At 42.4% G+C, this 26,025-nt stretch overlaps 1 protein-coding gene across 3 annotated transcripts in view; it reads right to left on the bottom strand.

The window, feature by feature from the left end:
- MAP7 (microtubule associated protein 7) overlaps window positions 1-16,238 on the bottom strand; it is a 175,831-nt gene extending 159,593 nt beyond the window's left edge. The window contains exon 1 of one of the 3 annotated variants that reach the window (XM_006030267.3): window positions 15,686-16,238. In XM_006030267.3, coding sequence (XP_006030329.1) covers window positions 15,686-15,821 — 136 coding nt within the window. In that variant the 5' untranslated portion in view covers window positions 15,822-16,238. The remainder of the gene's footprint in view (window positions 1-15,685) is intronic. The other 2 variants (XM_025211842.1, XM_014523022.2) reach the window with 2 other exon arrangements.
- Between the last annotated feature and the right edge of the window lie 9,787 nt (window positions 16,239-26,025).

Here is a 26,025-nt window from a genome sequence, read left to right as displayed (position 1 = left end):
GTGGTGGAGAGAGGCCCCGAGAAGGATAACATCGCCGAGAGGAGTGAGGGCCTGATGCGCAACTCCGCCATGACGCCCACTGAAGCCCTGATCGTCCAGTTTGCGGTTATGAATATAATTATGTGTATGTTTGTATATGTTGCTTATTGTTTAGTTCGATCCCTTGAGGACGAACTTCTTATGTTAGCAGATTTTGTGTTTACTCGTTTGATTCAACAACCCGTAGTAAGAGCTCTTAATAACTCGATTGATGAACACGCGGTTTAATTTAGCTGTGCCTTCAGCAAGCGGGGATGTCACAACCCAAAAGGTGTGATTTTTATTTGTGTGTGCTTCGGCACTGCTAAATTGTCCCCGCTAAATTGCAAGCTTCCTTGCACGGTGGAGTTTTCTGCTGCAAAAGAGAATCCCGGTGCAAGGGAGAATTTCCCGCCGATTTGAAGCTTTCTTTGCAGGGTGCATTTCTTTGTTGCAGCACAGAAATGCTCGTTGCAAAGAGTTCCCGCCATTTGTATGTAGAGGAGGAGACTTCACGCTGTGTGAAGATCTCTAAGCGCTGCGGATCCTTACGGACCCAGTGCATTTAAAGCAGGCAACAGAGGTCTGATCAACCTCTAGCCTCTCCCCGTCGCTGAGCGCAACCCAGACGTATCCCTTCCCACGCGCAAAAGAACTGGACCCACGGAGCCTAGCAAACTCCGTGTGAATGAGTGAGCAGAGGAACCCACGGAGCCTAGCAAACTTCGTGTGAGTTTATTCAGCGCTCTTCTGGACGAGTACTTTCTTCGGCTGACACAACGGGCTCACTTCAGCCGGATTGGGCTAGAGTTCACGAGTCTAGAACTCTTGTCCGCCTCTTTCCTTTTTCTTCTCTGTAACTGCAACTGAAGCAAGCTTTCCAGCCTACACCACTGCCATCTCGGTGTAAGTAAACAACCTTTTAAACTACCGATACGCGTCCGTGCCCAATTCCAGAGCGAAAGCCTCCCCTCTCCGCCCCGCGTGCCCGGGCTGCTGGCCACAGCCCGCGTGCAGCGTGAAAAAGGGCCTGGGGCGCTCCCGGCCCGCACACTCTTCACTCCCATAGCTGTGCCTTTCTTTCCCATTTCCAGTGATTCCTGTTTCTTCACTAGCTTTAAGTGTCTGGCAAACATCACCAAACAGGGCCCTGAACAGTTCACCCAGAATCTCTCAGCATGCTGCATATGATTAGTGTGGCACCAACCTCTCCGAGGTAGAGTCAGACTAGGTTGCCCTAAGCTTCATCCGTATATTAATTTTTGGAGGATCACAGCACTTGCGACAAGAACACCTTGGTTCCAATCATAAGTGGGGGTTAATTAGCACATGGATGCTTTGTGGCAGGTATCTGGAGTACACCCACATATTGAACAGTGCTAAGCTGTGGGGTCACCATGGCTTGAAACACTGGATTTTGCTAGGGCCCAGCCCAATTAAATAGATGTTAAATCATGAGCCTTTTGGCTTTGGATTATTATCATAAATAGTTACCTTCTTGGCTAAGATCAAGTGAGACTGGGGGCATCTGAACCCAAAGGCCTCCAGGCCTGGGGTTTGCATATAGGATGCCTGCCTGGATTTGGGGAGTATTTTAAGCCCAAGACCAATGCGTCTGGGAGGGAGAGTACTTGCCCAGTGGTAGAACCACACAAACTCAGTTGAATTTTAGAACATGATTATTGGGCTTTGCCCAACTGAATCTAGATCTGACTTGGTCCCAAAATGGAAAAATAATCTATACCTATATCACAGCAGGCAGCATGTCAATCTCAATCTGAAGATCCTTGTACTATATATAAGTAGGTACAAAAGTGCTGCTTGAAAGTGTGTTTATAGAGTGCCCCTCACTTCCATGTGCTCAGAGAGATCAGGGTCTGACAGGAGGGAAGGGCTGTAGGGGGAAGAAGTTGGGGCAAGAATAGAGGGCAAGGGGGTTACCTGAACCCCCCGTTTTAATTTTCCCCGCTATGGGAGTTGAAGAGGGACAAATTCAAGACCAACCTACAATAATTAGATTCCATACCTGGAAAATTCTAACAAATTTACAAATTTTCTATATATAGAATCTAAATACATGGGGGGAAAACTTACATTAGAATAAATACAGTAGCTAGAAGAGGGCTAAAGGGGAAAGGACTCAAACCTGTCAAATGAGAAGATTTAGAAGAGGAAACAAAATGTGTTTGAAATGGACCATAAAGTAACAGATTCAATGCTGGCCTCTATTGCATACAAACCCAGAATTAAAATCAAGACTAGGTGCACATAATGGTTATTTGCTTCAAAACAAAACAAACAAAAAAACCCCAACCCCCCTCCCCCCCACAGTTCAATTTAAACCATTAGTTTAGTTATGGCATGACAAGCAGTCATGCTACTTCCTCCTCAAGAAAATGACGGAGAAGGAAGAAGATTGGCTGCTGGTACCTACCAAACCATGATCATTCAGAAGTTCGCCTTAAAGAGTCATTATAACACAAATATTTATGAAGTGCAATTTGTTAATTCAATAAAAAAAATAATAGTAATAAAAAAAAAAAAAAATCACACTGATTACCTCTAGGGTTCTTAACAAGAGGTGGGAAGGATATCTGTCATGACCATCTTGTTCTTCCATATTGCTGAATAGTAGGGAATCCTGGCTAGATGAGTGAGAGCTATCAGAGATCTTCCATTGTGGAGAAAGTTAAGGACTACTGATCTTTGTGACACTGGACAAATGAAAAATTCTAACAATAAAATAAATTCGAGCTCTAACGTAATAATTCTGGAAGCCAGTCCAAAGAAAAATAGCACTCTGCCTAGAGGCAGCAAAGTCAAATACTCATAACTGCTGGGTTTGCAGTCTATGATGAATATAGTGCAGAGATAAGGGAAAGAAAACCTATTTTATACTTGTGTTTCTGTCCTTTAAAAATGGGTACAGTTATCACCTATATTGTGTAATCTCCATAGACAGGGCAGTTGCTTGGTAGAATATTTCCAAACAAGTGAGGATCTTCCTTTTATATTTCTATTAATCTGGAAATTGTACCCATCAGGCTGGTATTGACAAGCAATATAGGGTACCCCTAACAACACAGAGGATAAGAAGAGAGGATCTATCTGCAATGCATAACTTGAAGAAATCATATGTTTAAAGACTTCTTTGTGGCCTCTGAACTACTGAAACAGAAATCCCAGTTTTAGTAGGTATCATGAGACTCCTACAGTTGACAGGTCAGGATAATTCAATAGTTCACGTATTGGGTCTATTTTCATAGAATCATAGAAGTAGGGTTGGAAGGGACCTTGTAGATCCTCAAGTCCAACCCCCTGCCTGGGCAGGAGGGAAACTGGGCTCAATTGACCCCAGCCAGGTAGGCATCAAGCTGCTTCTTAAAGACCCTCAGGGAAGAAGGCAGCACCACTTCCCTTGGAAGTTGGTTCCAGATCCTAGCTGTCCTAACTGTGAAGTAGTTCTTACAGATGTCTAATCTGAACCTACTCTCCAACAACTTGTGGCCGTTATTCCTTGTTATCCCGGGGGGCGCTAGGGGAAACAAGGTCTCCCCCAAACCCTTCTGGTCCCCCCTAGTGAGTTTATAGACGGTCACAAGGTCCCCCCTCAGCCTTCTCTTGTGAAGGCTGAACAGGTTCAGGTCCCACAGCCACTCATTGTAGGGTCTGCCCTGCTGTCCTCAGATCATGCGGGTCGCCCTCCTCTGGACCCTCTCAATGTTGTCCACATCCCTCTTGAAGTGGGGTGCCCAGAACTGGACACAATGCTCCAGCTGTGGCCTGACCAGTGTCGCGTAGAGGGGGAGGATCACCTCCTTGGCCCTACTTGAGACGCACCTGTAGATGCACGAAAGGGTCTGGTTAGCCCTGCCGACCGTGACCTCGCATTGTTGGCCCATGTTCATCTTGGAGTCAATGATGACTCCAAGATCCCTTTCTGCCTCCGTGGTCTCAAGAAGGGAGTTTCCCATCTTATAAGTATGCTGCCAATTACTACTGCCTAAGTGCAGCACCCTGCACTTGTCAGTATTGAAACGCATCCTGTTTTTGTTAGCCCACCCCTGCAACCTATCCAGATCTTTCTGCAGTCTTTCCCTCCCTACTAGCGTGCCCACCTCACCCCAAATTTTGGTATCATCAGCAAATTTGAACAGGTTGCTTTTCACCCCGTTGTCCAAATTGCTGGTAAAGAAATTGAACAGCGCGGGCCCAAGGACTGAGCCCTGGGGGACCCCACTGCCCACTTCCCCCCAGGTCGAATATGATCCGTCCACCACCACTCTCTGAGTGCGACCCTTCAGCCAATTAGCAATCCATCTGACCATGTAGGCATCAATGCCACAGTCGCCTAGTTTTTTTTAATGAGGATGGGGTGGGAGACAGTGTCAAAGGCCTCGCTGAAGTCCAGAAAGACTACATCCATGGCGACACCTGCATTCAATGCTTTTGTGACCTGATCGTAAAAGGCAATCAAGTTGGTCCGACATGACCTGCCCCTAATGAAACCGTGCTGGTTGCCCCTGAGCATCATCCCCGATGCCGGCCCATCACAGATGTGCTCCTTGATGATCTTCTCAAAGAGTTTCCCCAGGATTTTCTTTTCCCAATAGCAGTGGATTTAAGAAGTGTCCCCTTCCTATTTCCCCCTCAGTCAGATTTATTTTCCTCTTTCTCCACATGTTTCTTATTTGAGTTTTGTTGAATTAAGGAGATAAGGAGAGACATAGTTATCAAAGGGGTATGGACTGGAAAGGCAGAACAAAATTAGAGAATCCAGAAGGAAAATGTACCACCCAAATTAGACTGCTTTATTGGTCTAATACTTTATGACTGCTTTATGTGTCTACTACTCACATGAAGATGCCCAACAGACCCAACAGGTCTGTCAGTTTGCATGTCGTGGCTGTAGAATTGAAGTTCATGCTGCTTGTTTCATGTTGAAGCTTTAGTAATACTGATAGTGGAGGGGGAAAAAATAGTTTGTATAGAATAAAAAAGAGCCAACAACAGGCCATGAGTAAAAGAGAGGTTCTCTCTCTCTTTTTTTTTTTTTTTACCTTTTCTTTTTTTTTTTTAAATACAAGATAAAAACAAAGCTCTTACTTTAAAACAAACAATCTTAACAAATTATCATTCCTTCCAGGAGCTGATTATTACTCTGGCCTGGAATAATCTAGTAGTTACATGAAAAGTATGTACATAAATTGAACCATGAGACAGCTACAGGTCTGTGCTAGCACTGATACATGACAGTGTTGCAGCTTACTGATGCAGTCTAGACTCCATAACTAACATTGATAATCAAGAAATCATGTGACCCTGCCAAGCTGCAATGAGCTCTGTCCATGCAGGACATACAGGAGCTCTAGTTTATTGTAGCCGTTACAAGCAAGTTGGCAGTTAAAAGGGGAAAGTAAAACTATGTATTCAAGTGCTACACCTCCAAAACAAATAGTAAAAAGAGAAACAAACCCTGTATGCTTCTTTGTAAAGTGTGAAATGGACCTTTATCAATAATTAAATTTTTAAATGTATAGCAACATGCACTGGAAAAGCCATAAGACCTTATCACTCATCTGGATATTCTACTGTGGTCATAGTCATCCTTATAAACCACATGAACACGTGCGCGCGCGCGCACACACACACACACACACACACACCCACCCCTCCACTAAAAGAAACGTTAAACATAACTTCAATTTTTAAGTGGTGAAATAAATCTCTTTCCTCTGACTAATAAAATGTGAAGGTCTTGAATTTAAAAAAAAAAAAAATCTTTAAATTTCAACTGTGATATTAAATTAGCAAATTAAGAACAGCCCAGACATAGCTGTAATTTGTTCCATTTTATGACCAGGAGTGTTTCTGAGTCTCTTGGCAAATTGCTAGGGTAGCTTATAGTGAGGTAACATTTGGGTTCTTCTGTACCAAAGAATTATTATTCAGCTTGAACGTTTTCTCTATCAGTGATTCTGATAATGGTATAGACAAATTTTCTTCAGTTCCTTTCACTTAGAATTCTTAGTTCATAAATACAAGAAAAACAAGTTCTCCTAAGTTTTGAGGTGGAGATCATGTTTAAAGGGGGGGAAAGGTACAAAAAAGGACTTGGGTGTGTCAAGGCAGGAAAGACAACAGCTCTATTTCATAGCTAAAATAAAGAATACGGACTGCAATATCATCTAATCAACCAGATAAAAATCAGCACTCCTCTGGTACTCCCATAACATTGTAGAGCACTTAAATTTTTAATGATATTTTTTAATTATGTGATATTATTACATCTGTGAAGAAAGCCTTCAAACCAGGTCTAAAATGAACACTGGTTCCAAGACCTTCTTGATAAATACAACCACGCCAGAGGACCCTATACGTGCCTCTTGTAAAACTTGGTTTTGTTACAGAACAGTTAAAGTTCGTTTTACACTACGTAAAATTAAATTGTGCCCTAACTAAGTACTCCAACTTTGCCATACGTAAAGTAGTTGAGATATGTTCTAAGAAATTTGAACTACTTCTATTCATCTATTCAAATACTCACTCTGAAGTCTACTGATATTATTTTTCTTCACATAGACTGTTTTGTCATAAAAACAAACTATTCTGAGACTATGGACATATTTTAAAGATCTTGACTAGAATACCCCCCCACTGCAGACACAGGTTTAGAAAGTGAGACGCAAGAAAAAGGTGACAAGACTTTAAAATCATGTGCGACTGTAACCTGGACAGCACCCATTCATTAATCAAGATACAAATGAGAAACACATAAGTATTAAAAACAACAATCCAGTTCATCTCTAAGTGGAGTGCTTTGTAATATAAATTATTTCAGTGAGTACAGTTATTCTAAATGCCCACATAGTAACACAACTACATAACCTCAGATTATTTTTGCCACGTGAGTGATCAGGGAAGTTTGAACCAAGGGCAGATTAACAGCAGAAATCTTTTCACTTGAGCTAACATATCAACTTGTAACAGATGTAGGATGTTGGAATCTACGTGGACCAGCCTTCAGAGGACGTAGCACACACTGGACAGTGGATTATGCAGTTATGTTCAGAGATCAACAGAATTTTGACTCTCAAAGTATCCTGGGTTGTGAGCAACATGGTATAGTGGCTGGATGATTACAAACATGCTAAAGTGCATAGATTTGGTACAACTGGCCCTGGGTCCAAGTACATCTACATATAGTACATGGTGGACTTGCCCTCTGCCACATGCAGCACTTGCTCCAAGATCCACGCTGCATGCAGCACTTGAGCGGAACCAGACCAGTCCTCCCCTTCTTCCCCCCGCATGCTGGATCTAAGGCCCACTCCTTCCAGTCTTGGATGCATGGTAAATGTAGCACAGGCCCAGACCAGCCCAACCCAGGTAGAGCAGACCCTGGATCCAGCATGTGGGGGAGGGTGGTCCATGTGTCCCTGCATCCTAGCAGCTCAAGTCCCAAACCAGTCAGAGCAGGCAGTACGGGCCCAGGGCAGAGGGAGAAATGTCCATGGGCCTCATTTGGCCCATAGACCATCCCACACTCATGGGGCCAGACGAGTTTGATGTCCCCGATTTTCTTCTTTTAAATATTTTCCTTTAAAATGCCAGCTGTATTACCACCCAAGCAGGCTAACAACATGTCCTTGGACAGTAGTTGGGGTGGAAAAGTGCTGAGAGATATTTACAGCTGTCAGAACAATGAGGAAGAACAGAATCTATGATCTCCCAGATCCTAGCCAGCGCATTTCCCGCTAGACCACAGGGTATTCTGCAGGAAGCGTTCAGGTTCGTCTCATTCCTCTCCGTAACTTTGCTACTGAATGTGCAAGTGTCATACAAAGAGTTTGACACTGGGATGCTGAACCAAATGCAGCATTTGGCAGCTGTTTGAGGCCACATGCAGCAAGTTGGAGGACTTGGATGAAGTAAATAGCCCTGATCAGAAACCCCCCCCCACAATCAAATGCATCACTACTGTTGCAGAAGTCAAGGACTGAGTCAGTACAGAGACTGAACTGTCTTCCTTAGTTTTGGCTAGAGACACAGACTCAGCAGTGTTGGATAAGCTTACATTTCCACACCCCATGCTCAGCCTGTTTTCTGGTTTCAGTTTCCAGGACTATCAGTTTAGTGCTGTTGAAAGGTGCCAGATTCCCATCTATTTCACCTCCCAGCCTCATCTTTGCCCAAGTCAATACATGGGTAGAAGAGGCCAATTAAATTAAAAATTAGACTGACAAGATATAAGAAGTAACAGGTATCCTCCCCTTTATCTTAACACATACAGAACAATGAGACTAAAGGTATAAACAGTTGTATTATAAGAAATCTCTCTAATCTCCCTGATGAGTAAAGCTTGTAATGCTTGTATTTCAACTGGGTGGGGGTGGAAGGAGTAACCATCTAGTCATCAGAAGCAAAAATCTGTGATGTTGATGGACGTCACCGCCATGCACTAAATGGGAGGGGCCCTTTTCTTGTCCGTTTTCAAGACAAGAGAGAATCAGTGTGATTGTTCAGAGACCTAGAACACATTTGACTGGCACTGGCATTAGCCACTCTACTAACTCAGCGGATTAAAGGAACTCTCCCTTAATGAGTTTTAAACAATCAAGCAGGTGAAGGAGGCTTTGAGAGATATTTTAAATGGAGCTTTTATTCACTTACCATTAACATTTCAAAATTACAAAGTAGGTACTTGAACAATTAACTATTCCAATTCACAGTCCAGAAATATGGATACAAAACTCTGCAGGTGGTTCCAAAACTACCAGCTGCAAAAGGCACCACCTTTTCAGTTAGGGTACGTAAAGGTCTCATTATTTCTAAGACTCTGACTTTTTGTACCTGAGTTTTATTACATTGAAAATAAAGTCCTCATGAAAAAGGTCTGTTCACAAACAGGCAGAACCGGCAAATTAGAGAAAAAGGGACAAACAGTCCTCAGACTTACAAAACAATTGGCTCCTGAAAAGTCGAAACGTCGTAACTCAGAACCAATTTTCCTATAGGAACAATGTTATAAATGGGGAATTGGTTCCTTTATGATGGTTGACACAGCTGCGTCCAGCTAGCAAGTCTGCTGTGATGTAGGCAAGGAGGGAGAGAAGGGGCGTGGGGAGGGATTGGAGCTAAGGCTGGGCCTGGGGCTGGGGCAAGCGCTGCCCAGGGAGGTGGCAGGGTGGCTCGTGCCATTGCGCACTGCTGGTCCAGGAGCTGCTCATGTGGTGGCTTGTCCAGAGGCTCTCACCACTGCTCCGGTCACCGGTCTGGGAGGGCACGGGGTGGGGGCACGTGCCCCAGGCAGAAAGCCCTGAGAGTGGGGACTATGCTCCCCTGCCACTTGCCCAGCTGGCGCGAGACTGAGCTGCTGCGCTGTCTCTGGACAAGCAGCATGCAGCAGCAGGAGCTGGCCCATCCTCCCTGCGCCTCCAAGACAAGCAGTGGCTTCACCCTGGCTGGGCAAGCAGCAGCAGGGCATTGGGGGGGGGGGGGCTGCATACAGATTGGGGCAGAGCAGGGGTCTATAGGGGGTCTGCAGCAAGTTTTTGGGTGGCACATGTCCCCCCCATGCCCTGCCACTGATCGCCCAACCAGGGTGAAGCCGCTGCTCGTCCAGGAGGCACGGGGAGGCCGGGGCCGGCTCCTGCTGCTGTGTGCCACTTGTCTGAGCTGCTGCACTGCCCAGTTTCATGCTGACCCCACACCAGATGGACAAGTAGTGGGGGTGCATAGCCCCTGCTCCCAGCACCTTTCACGCAGAATGCAGCCCCAGCCCCATCCGCCCCATGCAAATCCTGGGGCACACGGCCCTGCCCAATGCCCTCCCGGACCAGAGGCAGGAGCAGGGGTGAGAGCGGCTGGACAAGCCACCACACAAGCAGATCCTGGACCGGTGGCTTAAGCCATCCCACCCTCTCCCTGGGCAGCGCTTGCCTCAGCCCTAGTCCCTCCCTCGCTGCTGGGGTGTTGATCTGCCCCCCCACCACAACAGACTTACCAGCTGGACGAGTTGTGTCGATCATCATAAAGGCAAAACCAGCGTGGGAACCTCAAAACAGGGTGTAAATTTACAAATGTCATAAATGCCATTTGTCATAACTCAAAAAGTTGTAAGTCAAGGAACCTGTCTAAGGTAAACTGTGCTACAAGTACATATGTGACTTTAGGAGACCAATCAGGGCACAAGTCATATGTTAAAAAGATGAATACAAAAGGAGCATAATTCAGTATTAGTCTTCATGAATATCCTGGCAGCATTACAGAACAGAGCCATAATCATTTATAGTTTTCACTCTCAGAAGTCATTAGATGTTCAAGACAAACACAAGCCTGGTGGTTTGGGGGAACTATACAGCTATAAGTGCGTAATTCTGTGAGCACTTTTATCTGGTCATATATACTTGGAGCATAGGACCGAGTGCTCGAAAGCTGGTAACTAGGGACCTACCGAATTCGAAGTTTCGTGAAATCTGGGCAATGCCCACGAAATCTGAGGTCACCAGGGTGGCAGGAGGAGGGGAAGGGTTGGTCCACTTGAAGGACTACAGGCAAGATGGGTGCCACCCCCACTCCTCGTTGCCGACTAGCTGCAAGAGCTTCCCATCATGTGGTCCCACCCCTCTCTACCATTCAGCAGTGAGGGGCAGGGCTGCACGACAAACAGCCAATCAGCATGAGAAGAAGGGGCCACCAGGGCCCCTTGGTCCATCAGAGGCATGGCGGGGGGAGCCCCCTGTGCTCCACACATGAAATAGCTGCTCGGGCCTGCATTCTCCCAACAAAATTAGGGGGCAGCCCCTGCAAATTAGGTAGGTCCCTACCGATAACCAGAAGAAAACATTTCAAGCAAGTTAAGTCTTACAACTGCATGTGGTCTTGTGCAGTGGGTGTCTCTGTATCACTAGCAGGTTATCAGTATTTTCTGTTCTCCTATGTCACTATCAGAATATGAAAATGAAGAGTCCGAGTTACAAACAGCACAAAACTACAACTGCCCCAAAAAGCTTACAATTCAAGCATATCAAATATGATACAAGGTGTCCACCAGTACAATACAGACCGAGAAAGTAAGATATCAAATGTGCAGAAGGGAGTCTATTCCCTCTCTACTTTCTGGAGTAAAGAACTTTCTCCGAGTTCTAGCCAAGTAGATTCTTTCTGAGAACGTAAATACAGTTGGACTTGTTTAAACATTTTGCTAATTTAAAAAAGAAAAATAATATAGCACAGCTACAAATCTGACACTCACAGGTCTTCAACTTGAAGTTAAATGACACTCCTAGGCCTTCTGGCAAGTACTATTTTGTGGCTAAATTAGGATAGATTGTCAGAACATAAAACTTTCTTTTAGAGACTCTCATTCCAGTTGGAGGAATAAGTAGGAAAACTGGAGATTTAAGAACTAAGGTGAAATCATCCAAAGGGATTATTTGAGATGCATGAGAAAAATCACCTGTTTAATGTTTGCCATCCCTACAGTTACTTAGCAGAAAGAACAAACAATAACGGCTGCTTATAGACGTGGGAGGAAAAAAAAACTAACCAACCAACCAAACCAGCACTTTATTTGCAGCTCAGGATCCCCCCGCACCAAGTGTAGTATATGCCCAAAAGTGACGTTGCATTTGACCCAGCTCGCCCAACACAAGTTGGGTGAGCCAGGTCAAGCTAACACAACAGATTGCACCCTTCAGCAAGGCTTTTTTGGCCCTTTTATCTACTAGCTAATTAAATCAGCTTTAGACAGAACCGCCCAATCTATACAGACGCTGGGGAGCTGGGTCAAATAACATGCTTCCTATTCCCACTCTTGTAAAGAGCTGTTTTGGGGGGTTTTTCACGTCTGTCGGCGCCCCATGAGACCAATTTCAGATTTATTTTAGACATAAGCTGATCCCAGTAGGAAGCCGATACTGGATTCAAGCTCAGACTTTAACCTAAGTAAACAATGTGTAGGATTTATCACCTGGGAGACTCCAAGGTAATACAAAATTGTTATTAGCTTCATGGAACCTGGATACCAGCACCACTTCCTACATGTTAAAAAAGCAACACTAAAAAAAACTTTCAGATAAAACACAAGTCTTGCTCTAAGAGAAGGTCTAAACTTAGATACTTGGTTCATCTTTATGCATTCTTATTGTATACAAATTAGCTCAAAAATTCAGAGTTTAAAATAAAATACTATACCCTCCCCCATTAGACATGCATTTAAGTTCACTTTTAATTTTGGTTTTATTAGTACTTGCTTTGTTTAACAAATAGTCTGGTAGAAGATATGAAAGATATCAATCAACTACAGACAAAGGAAAGATGCAAAGTCCATCAGAACAAAAGGAAAAAGGAACAAGGAAAAGCTGTGTCTGAATGCCTGCGGGGTGATATGCTTCCTGACATGAGACTTCTGAAAACACAACTATCCGGACTTCCAAGATATATATTAGAAAGCAGTAGCTGCATTACTAACTAGCCAGTAACGACACCAAAAACAAACAGTATAAAAAAGGTAAATAACTGGTACTGAATTCTAACAGAAGTACTGGGGCAGAAGAACCTTTGCAGGTTTTCACCGTTTCTTAGGTTTAAAAAAAAGCGGGGGGAGGGTGGGTGCACACCAAGCATTTTCAATGCAACTATTTGTTTGCACTGAAAGAACAAACTCAAAGTCAATCAGACCTCTTCTCAAATGATATTATGCAAGGACACTTGAGGACACCAGCAGATGAAATACCTGCCCTCTGAAGCCAATTTACTGAAAGAATTACAATTACAAACCATTTTGTATTCCCCCCTATTCTTTCCTAGACAATTGGAAAAATTACTTGATAACCTTCTATTCATAAACACACCAAGCTCACTATTATTAAAGCGCCCTGCACTGTACACAAAAGGACAATATTTTGAATGACCAGAGCAATTTCAAACCCTTTACTTAGCCTGATGAATTTTTAACTAAATTACTTCTTAAACCCACTATGACAAACACCCTGGCAAGTTTCATATGAAAACTATGAAGTTGGAAAGCATTTTAAAAAGAGAGCACAATCACTGGTCTCAAAAACTAGATATGGAAAAAGGCCTATTAAGACTATTTTCCCCCATCTCCCACTAAGATAATACTGACCTAGTACATGCTAGAATGCATCTCAGTGCCTGAAAAAGTGCGTTGAGAACAGTTAATAAACCTAGTTATCAACTTTTTTAAAGCAAGCACTAGTAGAATGGTATCAAATGAACGGATTTCTGAACACACATCTAGACTGATCAAACAGCATGTTCCTGCCTAGTGCCATACTGGTACAACTTTACTACCTATCAGGTAGGTGAAGGAGAACACAAACCGAGACATCTGGATGTCATAGGCGATGCTTGGGGGACATACCGGGGGGGGGGGGGGGGGGGGAGCCACACGGGGCTGGGGGAAGTGCGAACAAAATAGTTCCCCTGAAATTGGCTCCTGCCGAAGCTGCCACCAGCATTTGTGGGCGGATGCTTCCCCCTTTGCTGTTGACGCGGCTGCTAGCGGTCCCCGCCTGCTGCTGCCAACACCGGCGGGCAGTCCCCACCATGGTGCCCCCCCAGGCTTGGGAGGCACCAGTCATTCATGCCGGATATCATCTGACCAAGGATTCACAAAATAACCTACTGAGCACTCTGGGGTAAACTGTATTTTAGAGGCTTCATAAACCATTGTATATCTTCAGAGAACAGTTGGTGAAGAGCCACTCTTCAAAAGGATATTTAACAATCTATCTTAAGTCATTTGCCATCAACCGACAGCATCCAAGACCAATTCAGAGGTAAGCTTCAAAAAGTCTGTCTTGCTAGAACCCGACTGCATGTACTTGTTAGTTTACATCCCATACTCCATGAAACACGTATTTATTTACATTTATTTATACTCACAAATAAAATTTAGCAAAAAACCTACTTCAGCTGCTCAGTAGGATGCGACTTTTACTCCAGCCAGCTGGGGAAGTGAGAACTTAGGAGTTGCAAAAATTTTTCTGCCCCCTTCTGCTGGTTGATACAAATAGCATCAGATGTGCACAGGGCGCTTTTACATTACAGGAAGGAGAAATAATAATAAAGCCCAAGAAAAGGGCTAACAGGATTAAAAAAATAGCAAGCATGACAAAAATAGGGAAGTTATAAAATCATCTTGGATAACTACTGTGGGCTAGAGTCATACAAGCAAAGCAAGAAGATAAAAGGAGCTATTATGCTGAAAATCTAGCAAGTTCCAGTAAAACAAAATAGAAACATGGAAGTTGTTACTACAAAGTCTTGTGTTGTTGAGTCTCAAATTCACTCAATAAAAGATGCAAAAAAATATGTTCCTTAACATTAAAAAAAAGAAGAGTTAGCGCCTACAGCACATGAGGGTTTGTTCAACTATACAGTAGAGCAAATTGCCACATGCAAGACACTAACTTCAGTTATGTTAGAACTGGCTAGGAATATAGTATACTGTTGTGAAGCTCAGATCTGTCAGAGGTCTTGATCATCTCCAAGAAAGATTGCTAGCTATGAAATAGTTCAAACTTGAACAATTTCAAAGCCAGCTAGCTATTCAAGAAGCTATTCACTGTTAAACCACATAGCCCTAAATAAATTCTCCCACTATACATATGATATTTAAATACATGTCTGCTCGTCTCTTCTTTTCAACTATGTAACCAAACACACAAAAAGTGATAACCTAAATTTTAATTGATTCAAAGTTATCAAGTTGCATCTTTGTTGATAAATTAAGGGGGTGGGAGACTGTTACGATAACTGTTTCATTTGTTACCAGAATAAGATAAAAAGGAAAATGTCATGTATTGAGGAAATCCCCTGAGCACGCAGAGAGAATTAAAACTGTGAGGATGCCAACTTAAAATTCCAGTCACAATTCAAAAGGTGCAGGGCTGGTGTCACACTAACAGAATTTAAATCCTAGGAGTCCAGGCCGAAGCCATTAATTATACAATGCAAGATATACTGTCATTACACACACTTGCTAGATCTGTTATAATCAAACACTTAAACCTCAAATATACATAGAATTTATCTTCAGCAGGTACCACTTGATGGGAGATGCCTCATTTTCAGTTGCCGACTCACCAAAAGTTATGGTATTCGAATGTGTCATTCTCCCTGCTTCCCCTCCCCAGCCTAAGGCACTCCATACCCATGGACCCACAGAAATGCAGTAAATTTCACATAGTCTTTGCCAATGCTGACTTCCACATAAGCTGCTATGGACTCATGTGTCTAAAAAAAAAATAAAAAATTAAGCTGTTATGGGCTTGAAAAGATATCTATCAGAAAGTGCACACTATAAAATAAGTAATTGGATCCGTAGAGAGAAGGCAGATGCATCCACTTATTTGCTAAGACTCTAATTTGTAACTAACAATGGGATAACAACTAAAAAAAAAAAAAAAAAGTCAGTTTAGTAACTACTTAACTATCTTTAAAACAAATCTACTTGGATAGTAATCCAGTTCATTCAATTCTACCTACAATGTGCTTTTCTACACACACAATTGACAAACCGCATTGGTAAGTCAGAACCCACTCTATGGCATGCAGAACAGCGAGGAAAGCATACTGTTTTCTGTGCAGTACATACTGCGCACAGCACTGGGTCTACTGTATAACTAAGGCATACCGTTCAGTCGCTTGGAATTTCCATTCTTTTGCTGCTCATCATCTTCCTCATTAATAGTAAATAAACCAGGGGGATTTGGTCTTGCACTTGTCTTCTTCAATCTCTCTTGATGGATAGCAGTAGACGAACCAGGCATGGTGACGTTCCCTCTTGCTTATTAGGGAGGAAAAAAAAAAAAAAAAAAAAAGCAACTGCAGCCCGAGCAGCAGCTAGCTGCAAAGCTGCCTGTTCATTTGAGCATTTGTAATAGATCCCCTATGGATAAGCGGTGTGCAAACAGCTGACAAATACCAACATCCACTTGGCAGCTGAGAGACTGCAGTTTCCCCACCTTGAAGAAAAACCCTAATGTGTTAAAGGCACATTGGTTTGCCTTAACCTGTTTGATCAGATCCAAGCCCACAGCTTCTCCTTCTTGCTGCAGCACCTTTTCCTCAATCTTCTTCCAGCCAGAGCACACTAAAATATTCAACACGCAACACAGGAGGAGAAAATATGATACGCCACTGTTACCAGTTGCCCTGACAACAGTGACATATCCCAATCAAAGGAGGTCTATGAATGTTGTCCTCTCGGCTCCAGAAAGCAGTCTGCCGGAATGCTTGCTCCCGTCTGCTTGCGAAGGGTTACAGTGCAAAAGCGCTGGATCCACCTAGTTGACTGGGCTGCTCCTTCCCTCCTCCTCCCCCCCAGTGGCAGGAGGATGGAGTTTTGCTTGCACAAGCAGATGAGCTTTAGGCATGAGCCTGCATTTTGTTATTCCCGTTTCCAGTCCCCAGCCTAATCCAAACTAAAGCAAGGAGGGAGAGAGTTTTCCCTCCTCCCCTTCCTTACCAGCTTAAGCAGCATTTCATACCTTTGGCAATATAAGCATCTACACCCACAATTACTGGCAACTGCCGAATGATTTTTTTTTTTTCTCTCATGGAACTTAGCATGTTGAATTTGTACCGACAGGGTAGGCCAATCGGATTACTCTCACGGTGAATATACAGCGAGCGTTCCCTACTGCAGTGTCAGCTTTACGGCACAGAGGTCATTAACAAACACTTGCGCAAAAAGGATGGAAGATCATTCATTACACCCACCCAAGTTTTCCCATTTGGCAACGTTTCACAGTCTGGATTCTCATTAGCTAGCCACAATGGAGGGTTTCCTTGCACATAGATGCCCACCTGATTGCCTCCTTTAAACAGTTTCTGCACAGAATTGCTCTCTGTCCTTCGTAAGAGCAGTGCCAATACCCAAAGCCTGGCCGAGCTGATGTTTTGCAGATAACTTCAGCCTCCTTTAATGCTGCCACTACTTTCCAGCCTCAAACTAAAAGCACCATCATTATATTAAACGCCATTCATTTCTCACCAAATGCCAAAGTGGTCATATTCTAAGTCTCTAACGTTGCTAGATTCTCTTTTTTACTTCTTGAATTTCAGAATCAGAAGCTGCATTGCATCTGGTTTTAAATGCCCTCCCCAACTATAGCTAGCATATATATTAGAACATACCTTAATGAACAATTTGGTAACAGTACATGGCTCATATTGTCAAAGCAGATGATGCAATGCATGTTGTGTTATGGCTGCCTCACCAACATGGTGGGAGGTTTATAGAAAGAAGGGCCAAATTGAAGGTTGCTCAAGGCACCGTACAACTTTACAAGCCTAGTGGTGACCTGGACTGCTCTTCGAGGTCAGGACACCATGAGTTCAGCAGAAGCCTCGGTTCTGTTCTCAAGCACAACAATCCTGGTTACCAGCGTAATCGAGGAAGTTAGACTGATGACGTGTGTCAGGATCAGGTAGATGATGCTTTGTATTAAAGGGGACTGGCCAAAAGTAGAATAAAAGAAAGCAAGCAAGCTGACACAAATCATTCTACCTGAGTAATTGTTCTTGCTACGTTTAAGGTTGCTTTTTCCAATATGAAGCAGCAATATCCAATCCCATTCACATACCATAACAAAAATGTATGTAAATGTACATGAAGCTAGCATTGGTGTGTGTTGTACTTGTTTTTTGTATCATGCATGATTATTATGCTCAGCTAACATCAGTTTACAAAAACAGCCTACAAATTTAAAATGTGTATGAACAGTACTAGAAAGGGGGATTAATGATGTCAATTCACTTTCTTTCAGGTTTAGAAAAAAGGCATTAAAAAGACTCCTGGTTCTTTTGAACAGTTTCATTTTGCAGGTGTTTTCAAAATCATTTGCTAAACAATCACCTATAATACCATATTCTTTTAGAAACATTACTTTAAAGATGCAGGATTGTTTGTAGCCGCAGCAAAAAGCCTAATGGTTGAATGGGCCACACAAGCCAAGGCACTTCTCAGTGTAGCTCCTTGTGGGATGCTGGAAGTTGGGGAAGTGGGCATTATTACTTCTCATGTTACCCTACTGAGGATACAAGAGAGCTGACAACTCTAAAGAGTTGACAAGGACAACTTTCACACATACTAAACACACATGTAAGAGGTGGAGAATAAAAAAGTGTTCAACTGGAATAATGCGTCTAAGTACCAAAGATAGAAATAAGAATTACTTGGGGACACAGGGCAGTGTAGTGCAGGGGTGGCCAGCCAACCTGCGGCACGGGTGCTACAAGTGGCACAGGCAGCCTGTGTGCGTGGCATGTGGCAGATTGGGGAGGCAACAGGCAGCACAGCGGCAGGCAGGTAAGAGAAGAGAAAGTAGATCAAGCAGGGAGCACAGGGCAGGAAACAGAAAGCAGAGCAGCAGCTTGGTCGGGGAACACAGGGTGAAGAGCAGAAAACTGAGCAGCAGACCAGTTAAGGGAAAGGGAGCAGAGTGGCACTTGGGGAGGGTGCAGAATTAATTTGCTGCACATCTGCAAAGAGGTTGGCTCCCATTGGTCTAGCAAACAGGTTACAGGAGGAGCCAGTAACCTATGGTCCGCGAGCCAGATACAGCCCACAGAGCCATTTGATCCAGTCTATAGACATTGGTTTTCAGCTTCCGGATTGACCCAGGTCAGTTCAGAGGCAGGCCAGCACTAGGACCTAACCACTGCCACAGCTTTTCCCCATGGTGGCAATGGCAGGCACTTTCCCACCTCTGACTCGAATAGAATCAAACCAGTCCACAGCCTGAAAAGGTTACAGGACTGGGAGTCACAAGAAACAGGCTCTAGTCCCACTCTGCTACTGATATATTGCATAACTATAGGCAACTCACTTTGACCTAGTTCCACAAAAGGACTTTAAGTTCTGGAGTACAATACTCAAAACCCAAGTGTAAGAGGTTAGGCACCTAAGTATTCACTAGCACGGTTCCCAAGAGTTTTGCTACTGGATACACCAGTCCCTCTGCAGCAAGGGAAGTACAGATATCGTAGTGCAGTAAACTCTACAGCACAGGGGAATGTTGCAAAGGGGATAGGTGGGATGGCATATCTCCTTGCCGCTAATCTCCCATGCCCAACTAGCCAGATGTAGGTTGCCAACCAGTGGCCTAGAGCAATCGCTAACGAAGTGGGAGACTTGAATTCAATACCCTGGTCAGCTTGACATTTCCCACATCCCCATTGAGACACATGCCTGGTTTAAAGCACTCTCCACACCTCCAGTAAGTCAGGCCTTTGTACAGCAAAAAACATAAGCTTCATGGGGTGAGAGCAGGAGCAAGTGCACACAAGAGGGAGCATCACTCCAGTCTTTTGGTTTGGTTTCTCATCTGGAAGTATGGGGGTGGGACAGAGAGTCCTGGATGCCAGTCCCTGAGTCCAAGTCTGTTTTGTTTATTTTATATAAGTGAACATAGGTAAGTGGACTTACCCATATAGGATCCCTAGCAGGGATCCATATGATACAGATACACACACATTATTATATTAATAATATAATATGGATCCCTGTTAGGGACATATATTATATAATATGGATCCCTGTTAAGATATTACATAGATTCATAGATTGTAAGGCTGGAAGGGACCTCGGAAGATCATCACATCCAGCCCCCCACACCAGGCAGGAAAGACAGGTGGAGTCAGGTGATCCCAGCAAGATGACTATCCTGTCTCTTCTTGAAGATTTCTAGGGCAGGTGATTACACCACCTCTGGAGGCAGTTTATTCCATAGTCTGGACATCCAAACTGTGAAGAAGCTTTTCCTAATGTTGAGCCTGAAACGGTCTTCCAGTAATTTGTGGCCATTACTCCTGGTTCTCTCCAAGGGCACCCTGGTGAACAGTTGTTACATATTATTATATATAATATTATATATCATTTATTATATACATGGAACACTGACTGGCACTCGGGAGTCTCATGTCCTTCCCTTAAACACAAAAAATTACACAGTCCTTGTCCTCATGCTTTTTTACTCAACTGACAATCCTGAATTCTTTGGTACAGAAGAACAACTTCAGCAACAGGTGTGGAGAATTCCTCTAGGTACTACTAATCCTTTAAATGAGTAATTCCTAAGATTAAAATAACTTGTCTGGCTAGAAGGGCAGAGCACAGTTAATATTATACAAACACAAAAGATTATATTTTAATAATTTAAACCCCTAGACATTTATAAAGTGTACAATGAAAAGGATAATAGATAATACTGTTTGCATTCTCCTTTTATCTGCTTAGAACCATTATGAAATATACTTATCTAACAAAATGGTAAGGTTGCTTTAAAGTAGATCATTTAACATGAATTGGAAGAGGATAAAAGATCTTCCCTTTAAAAAGATAATTCTCATTGAGCATCTCTAAAAGGTAAGTCCAGTAGATTTTAGGCCTGCCTTGACCGAGTACATGGAAGCGTTTTAGGGATTGTAAGTTAAAAATAACTCTCTCATGAAATAAATGGAGTATAATTTAGCACACCTATTTTCTATTTTTGAAAAATATATTACTAGATTGCACAGGCATAATTACCTCCATATTATATGACCTGATATATAACAGCTGTGAGTAGCAGTTTAAAAACAAGAAGAACACAGGATAACTACAATATACTAGGAGATGTTAATAGTTACATATTCCTAGCATTATTACCATATTTACTCAAATACAAGGGAGTGCTCATTAAGTGCACGCCTTTTCACCACCAACTCTTAGTGTCATGTATAATATGGAGATAATTATGCCTGTGGAATCTAGTAATATATTTTCAAAGAACAGATATTTACAGAATAAACTGTATTAAAATTGGACTGAGTACTATGGGAAGACAGCAGAAGATAGTGGGAAAGAGATGGTGGACCTCATATGGAAGAAAGGGGACTGGGATAGATTTTTCAAAGGCAAACCTCTGAAAAGAGCAAAGAGGATGATGACAATGAGGATGATGACAAGTGAAAGGACTAGACAAACAGGTGGGGGCTTTGGGAAGGGAGGGGTCAAGGGGGGAAGAAGCTGAGGTAGATGTTTGCATAAATGTGATGGTTTAAAGCTAATGGTGGTGGGCACGCACGTGTGGTCTTTGTAATGAAACTAAGAATGACGTAACTGTAAAGTGCGTATTGGACTGTCAAGTGAACCACAGTCGACACAAGACATTTTGTTAGAGGTATACAGAGAGAGAGAGAGAGAGAGAGAGAGAGAGAGAGAGAGAGAGAAATATTTCTGCAAAAAAATAAAAAGTTTGCACTACATATAGGAAAGTGCTGAAGCGCTGCTCAAAACTGCATTTATGGAGTGTCTGTGCCAAAACTTGTAGCAGTTTCCAAAAAATGTAATCTGTATCAGTTCTGGATGAACTAAAGGCATGGGTACTATATGCAAATTGCTACAGCCATGTTTAATTTCAAAGCTATTGTTTTCAATTTTGCATTTCCTTGTGCTCAGGGAGAGTAGGAGGAAAGGGGCTGCCAGGGGAAAAAGCTGGGGGGAACCAGAGAGCAAAGGGACTACATGATCACCCCCCTCCAGTACTACAGCACTTTATTTTCCCTGCTGTAGCAGTGGAAGGAGGACAAATGCAAGGCAAACCTCAAATAATTAGATTCTACACCTTCAAAATTATAACACATTTATACATTTTCCATATATAAAATCTAATTATTGGAGGTTGTCTTTTGCAGAATGGGCATGGGAATAAAGAGGAATTCAGAGCCTGAGTATTACTAGCTGTACGTTGAAGGATGACATTTAGACTCCACTATGCTGTCAAGTTGCTGTTGCCATTATTTTCTTCACTGACTTAACTGCACCCTCAGGTTCATGAGGATTTTCGATTATTCTCCAAAGTGTCATCTCAGGACTTCCCTGCATTTTTTGTCCTGCTTTTTGCAACCTAGGGGAAGTCACCACCTCTCTGCTTCAGTTTCTATAAAATAGGATGGTATTTACTGTCAAGTGTGCCATGGATAAAGCACCTTGAAAATCTCTGGAAGAGCTTAATAAAATAACAATATTTTAGAAACTGGTCAGTTATTAACGCCATAAGGAAAATTGATACCAAGTTGCCAAAATTAAAAATAGGAAAGAAGAATGGAGTTAAATATGAATCTAGTGCTTTTAAAAGAACACATTCAATCCCAATGATATTTTGTTCCTTTGGTATATTTATATATCTATAGTGGTTTGGGGTTTTTTTTGGTGTTTTTTGTTTGTTTTTTAAAGTGATAGGTTATTTTTCTTGTCAAGGGTGAAGGACAAGAGCACTCAGTGCCCAGAACTGGAGAAATGGCTACATAGGCAAACAAAATAAATGTAGCTTTCCCTCTGCTCTTGGGACCCGATTAAAAACCAAATGAAATAAATCAAAAGCGTTGCTTTGACTTCAATGTATTACTTTAGATGAAAGGCTAAATCAAAGTAAAAATTGCTTTAACAAACACCGTCTTTTTTATTAGAGGTACAGTATAAAACGGTAGTTCTAGGACGCTGTGACCATCACTGGATGGATGCATGTATGTATGTATGCATGCATGCATGCATGTATAAACTGCTTGTATTAGTGAACTTTTGAGAAAAATCTAGACTTCTGTCCTGTGCTGCTTCAGGACAGGAAAGGCTGCCTGGAAAACCTGTATACAGGCAGTCCTCGACTTACAACGTTTCGTTCTTACATCGTTTATAAATTGACACCCTGTTTCAACTTTATGATGTCAGTTTCGACTTGCAATGCTTGACCTGATGCAATGCCACACCAGCAAACACCGTGTTGCTCATCTCCCTGGAGAGTATCTGTCTAAACTTTCTTGGACACTTTCTTTAAAGAAAGCACACAAAATGCCAGAAAACCCTCCAGCCAAGACTCTTGAGAAGACTCCAGCCAAGAGCCCTTTAAAAAGTCCAGCAAAGTCACCTCAAAGGAGTCCTTCCAAATCAACATGATTGCGATATACAAAATAAATACATTAATGTAGGTATATTACTCATCTATAATTGATTGAGTACAAAATTCTGGGGTATTTTTGGTGAAAACAGGGTATTGAAAAATCCGTTCCGAGTTACAACATTTTGACCTAAGACGCAATTTTCAGGAACCAATTGTGTCGTAAGTCCGAGGACTGCCTGAATAAACCAAAAATGGGTCAATACTGTCTGGGTCATCTCTTACCAAAGGGAACCTAGATGAAACAGAACCAGCCAAACCTGTTACACAGACGTATTTCCTTCCTACACTGCAAAACCAGCATACCAAGAAGTGTTAAGACAACTAGTCTGTCAGCCTATGTTGCCAATAAGGGAAAACAAGCAATTGGTATTTTGATTTAAAGCATTAATCATGTTGACATTTAATACATTTAAAACAAGATATGTCCCTACCATTACACCCACTCATTTAAAGCCTGCAGTACAGGAAAGGCTGAATGTTATCGCATAAAATTTGTGAACTGCACACTCTGAACCCAAACAATTCCATTTTTTCCCCCAATAGGCTTTCAAACAGCCACAAGAGCAGAACTTTTAGGTGCTAGCATTTGAGAGCATTGTTATTCGCTTCTTTTTTCTAAATGTTAATGCCATGTAAGTCTAAGAAAAAGTATAGCCAGATTTAAATGGATTTTTAGAACCCTAAAAATTTAAACTAAATGCTTTTCTAAATTTATATGATCTGTTTTTATAATTTCCAACAAGAGCACCTGATAAATGATTCAGTTAAGTTGTGTATCACCTGATCTAGGTGACCACATAATCTTATAGTTGTCCCTCATATTTAGCCTTCTCTTTCCTATTATTTATTAAACCCACTTTTTATATACTGGCATAACACTGGAAGGCGACCAATATCCTAAAATAAGATTCTGATTTGCCTAGCATCCTGCCTGGGCTTTCTAGGCATTACCAAAATATAGAGGCAGATATCACCAAATGTAATGTAATGTAATGTAATGCGACTGTTCTTTTCTGTCCTACCACCTCATAAATTAGTCTGGATTCTTTATCTTCTTGTTAACATCAGCCAAGAGTCCTTAACCCAAGTCTGTATGGATATTTGTTTTTAAAATTGGGGCCCAGCGTTGAATTTCAAAATTTATGGTAATGTTACAGTGAAGTTGTAGCAGTGATGATTCAGGAAAGGATTTTGTCATAACCCAATGATTTTTAGTGCCTCGGCACATTGGAATTTTCCCGCCACATGGAGCTTTCTTTGCACGGTGGGTTTCTCAGCTGCAGAGAGAAAACCCCGGTGCAAAGAGTTCCCGCCACACGTATGCAAATTAGTGTCCCACTATTGGTCAGTTCTAAATTATTCCTACGTGGCGGCTAGCAATTGGCTCACTAGCCATACAAAAGGTTAGAGCAGTTTCCGCCCAAGTTGGAGGACTCCACAACCATCTCGTGGGGAACTCTGAGCGCACTGTGGAGCCTAGCAAACTCCGCGTGTTTGGAGGAGGACAGCCTGATCAGCTCTTAGCCACTCCCCATCATAGTGTGAATTTGACGTATCCCCCGTGTAAAGCGCTCATGGAGTCGTACATCGACGACTCATCTCGGTTCGGTTCGGTTCGGAAGAGATCTTGTGTTTGTTTGTGTGCAACTGCAACTCAAGCAAGTTTCCTCCCTGCACTGTGACCATCAGCAGCGTAAGTAAAGCTTTCTTTGTAAAACCAATACGCTTCCGTGCCTAACTCTACTCCGTCGTGGAAAAACCCCACCTGATGGTCCGGGCTACTGGCCATAGCCTTAGACCGACCCTCGGTCCCGACAGATTTGTTTGGTTGGTATCTTTTATTGGATCTAAAGTTAGACAAACTTTTGAGTGCAAAGCCTGCTTCTACACACAGAATATTAATGAATTCAAATCATTCCACTTATTTATGGTTGTAAACTGTTAGAAGCAAGAAGCACACTCTAGGTGCTATTCTAATCTACTCAACAAAAACAAGCTCTTCACCTCCAAAATGATTAAGGCCACTAGCAAACCAGAAGGCTTCCACTAGCTCTTCTGGGGGAAAACAAAAGACAGACCAGGCAAAGCCGATGAACCATCATGCCCTGTTCTGACTCAGCTGATGCATACACCAGTGCAAAATGCATTCTTATTTAGAGCCAGGAATCTTTGATCATTCTGCCCCAGAGATCTCTAAGAAAATTCAACACATTCTCAGATACACATAGCAAGCAAGCAAGCGAGACAGTTAATTCCAGCATTTTGTTTGCTGTTTTGCTTAAAAACATGTAATGATGTATACATAAAAATGGAGTGTGTATATCTTTCTATCTATTTTTGGGAATGAATATATGTGAATATTCTCTCACACACCTATACATCGTTACATGTTTTTAATTAAAGTAGGTGGACAGCAAAAACTGCTGTAATTAACCAACATTTAAAAAAAAAAAATCAACAAAAATCCATCAACAAAACCTATGTGCAACACTTCTTACAGAAATATATTACACCATTTTGGACTAACAGGTTTTTTTTTTTGTATGGAACCAGAGCCAGTTGCAACGATGTCAGTGTAAATCTCTGTTTTGACTTCAATCACTGCTAATTATTACTGCTTCTACTAATCCTGGCTCCAATACCAAACCAAGTCCTCCCTCCAGAGCCCTGGACATTCCTTTGTCACTCTTTCTCCATCTGTAAAATGGGGATAATGTTTACCCAACTACTCTGTCCTGACATCAAGAAGAATAATTAAAGTATTTATAAAGCACTTTGAAGATGAAAATCATTGTGTGCGCATCATAAAAATGTGAACAGACTTCAAAGAAACGTTAATGTGCCAGAAGAATTATATTAAAGTTTCTCCATCACTGACAGTATCAATTAAATGTAATCTTGTGAGTGACATGTCTTTCTGTTAACTGCTATCACTCAGCATTTTCCTTCCTAATACATTACTTGTTAGAGGCAACCTTTACCTAGGTTAGAGCTGTTTGGCAGGTGGCAGTATTTTTTCAGAGGGATACAA

This window comes from Alligator sinensis, unplaced genomic scaffold (assembly GCF_000455745.1).
Source record: "Alligator sinensis unplaced genomic scaffold, ASM45574v1 scaffold417_1, whole genome shotgun sequence".
Lineage (NCBI taxonomy): Eukaryota > Metazoa > Chordata > Crocodylia > Alligatoridae > Alligator > Alligator sinensis.
The sequence above is the reverse complement of the archived record's forward strand: the minus strand, read 5'-3'. Positions and strand labels throughout refer to the sequence as shown.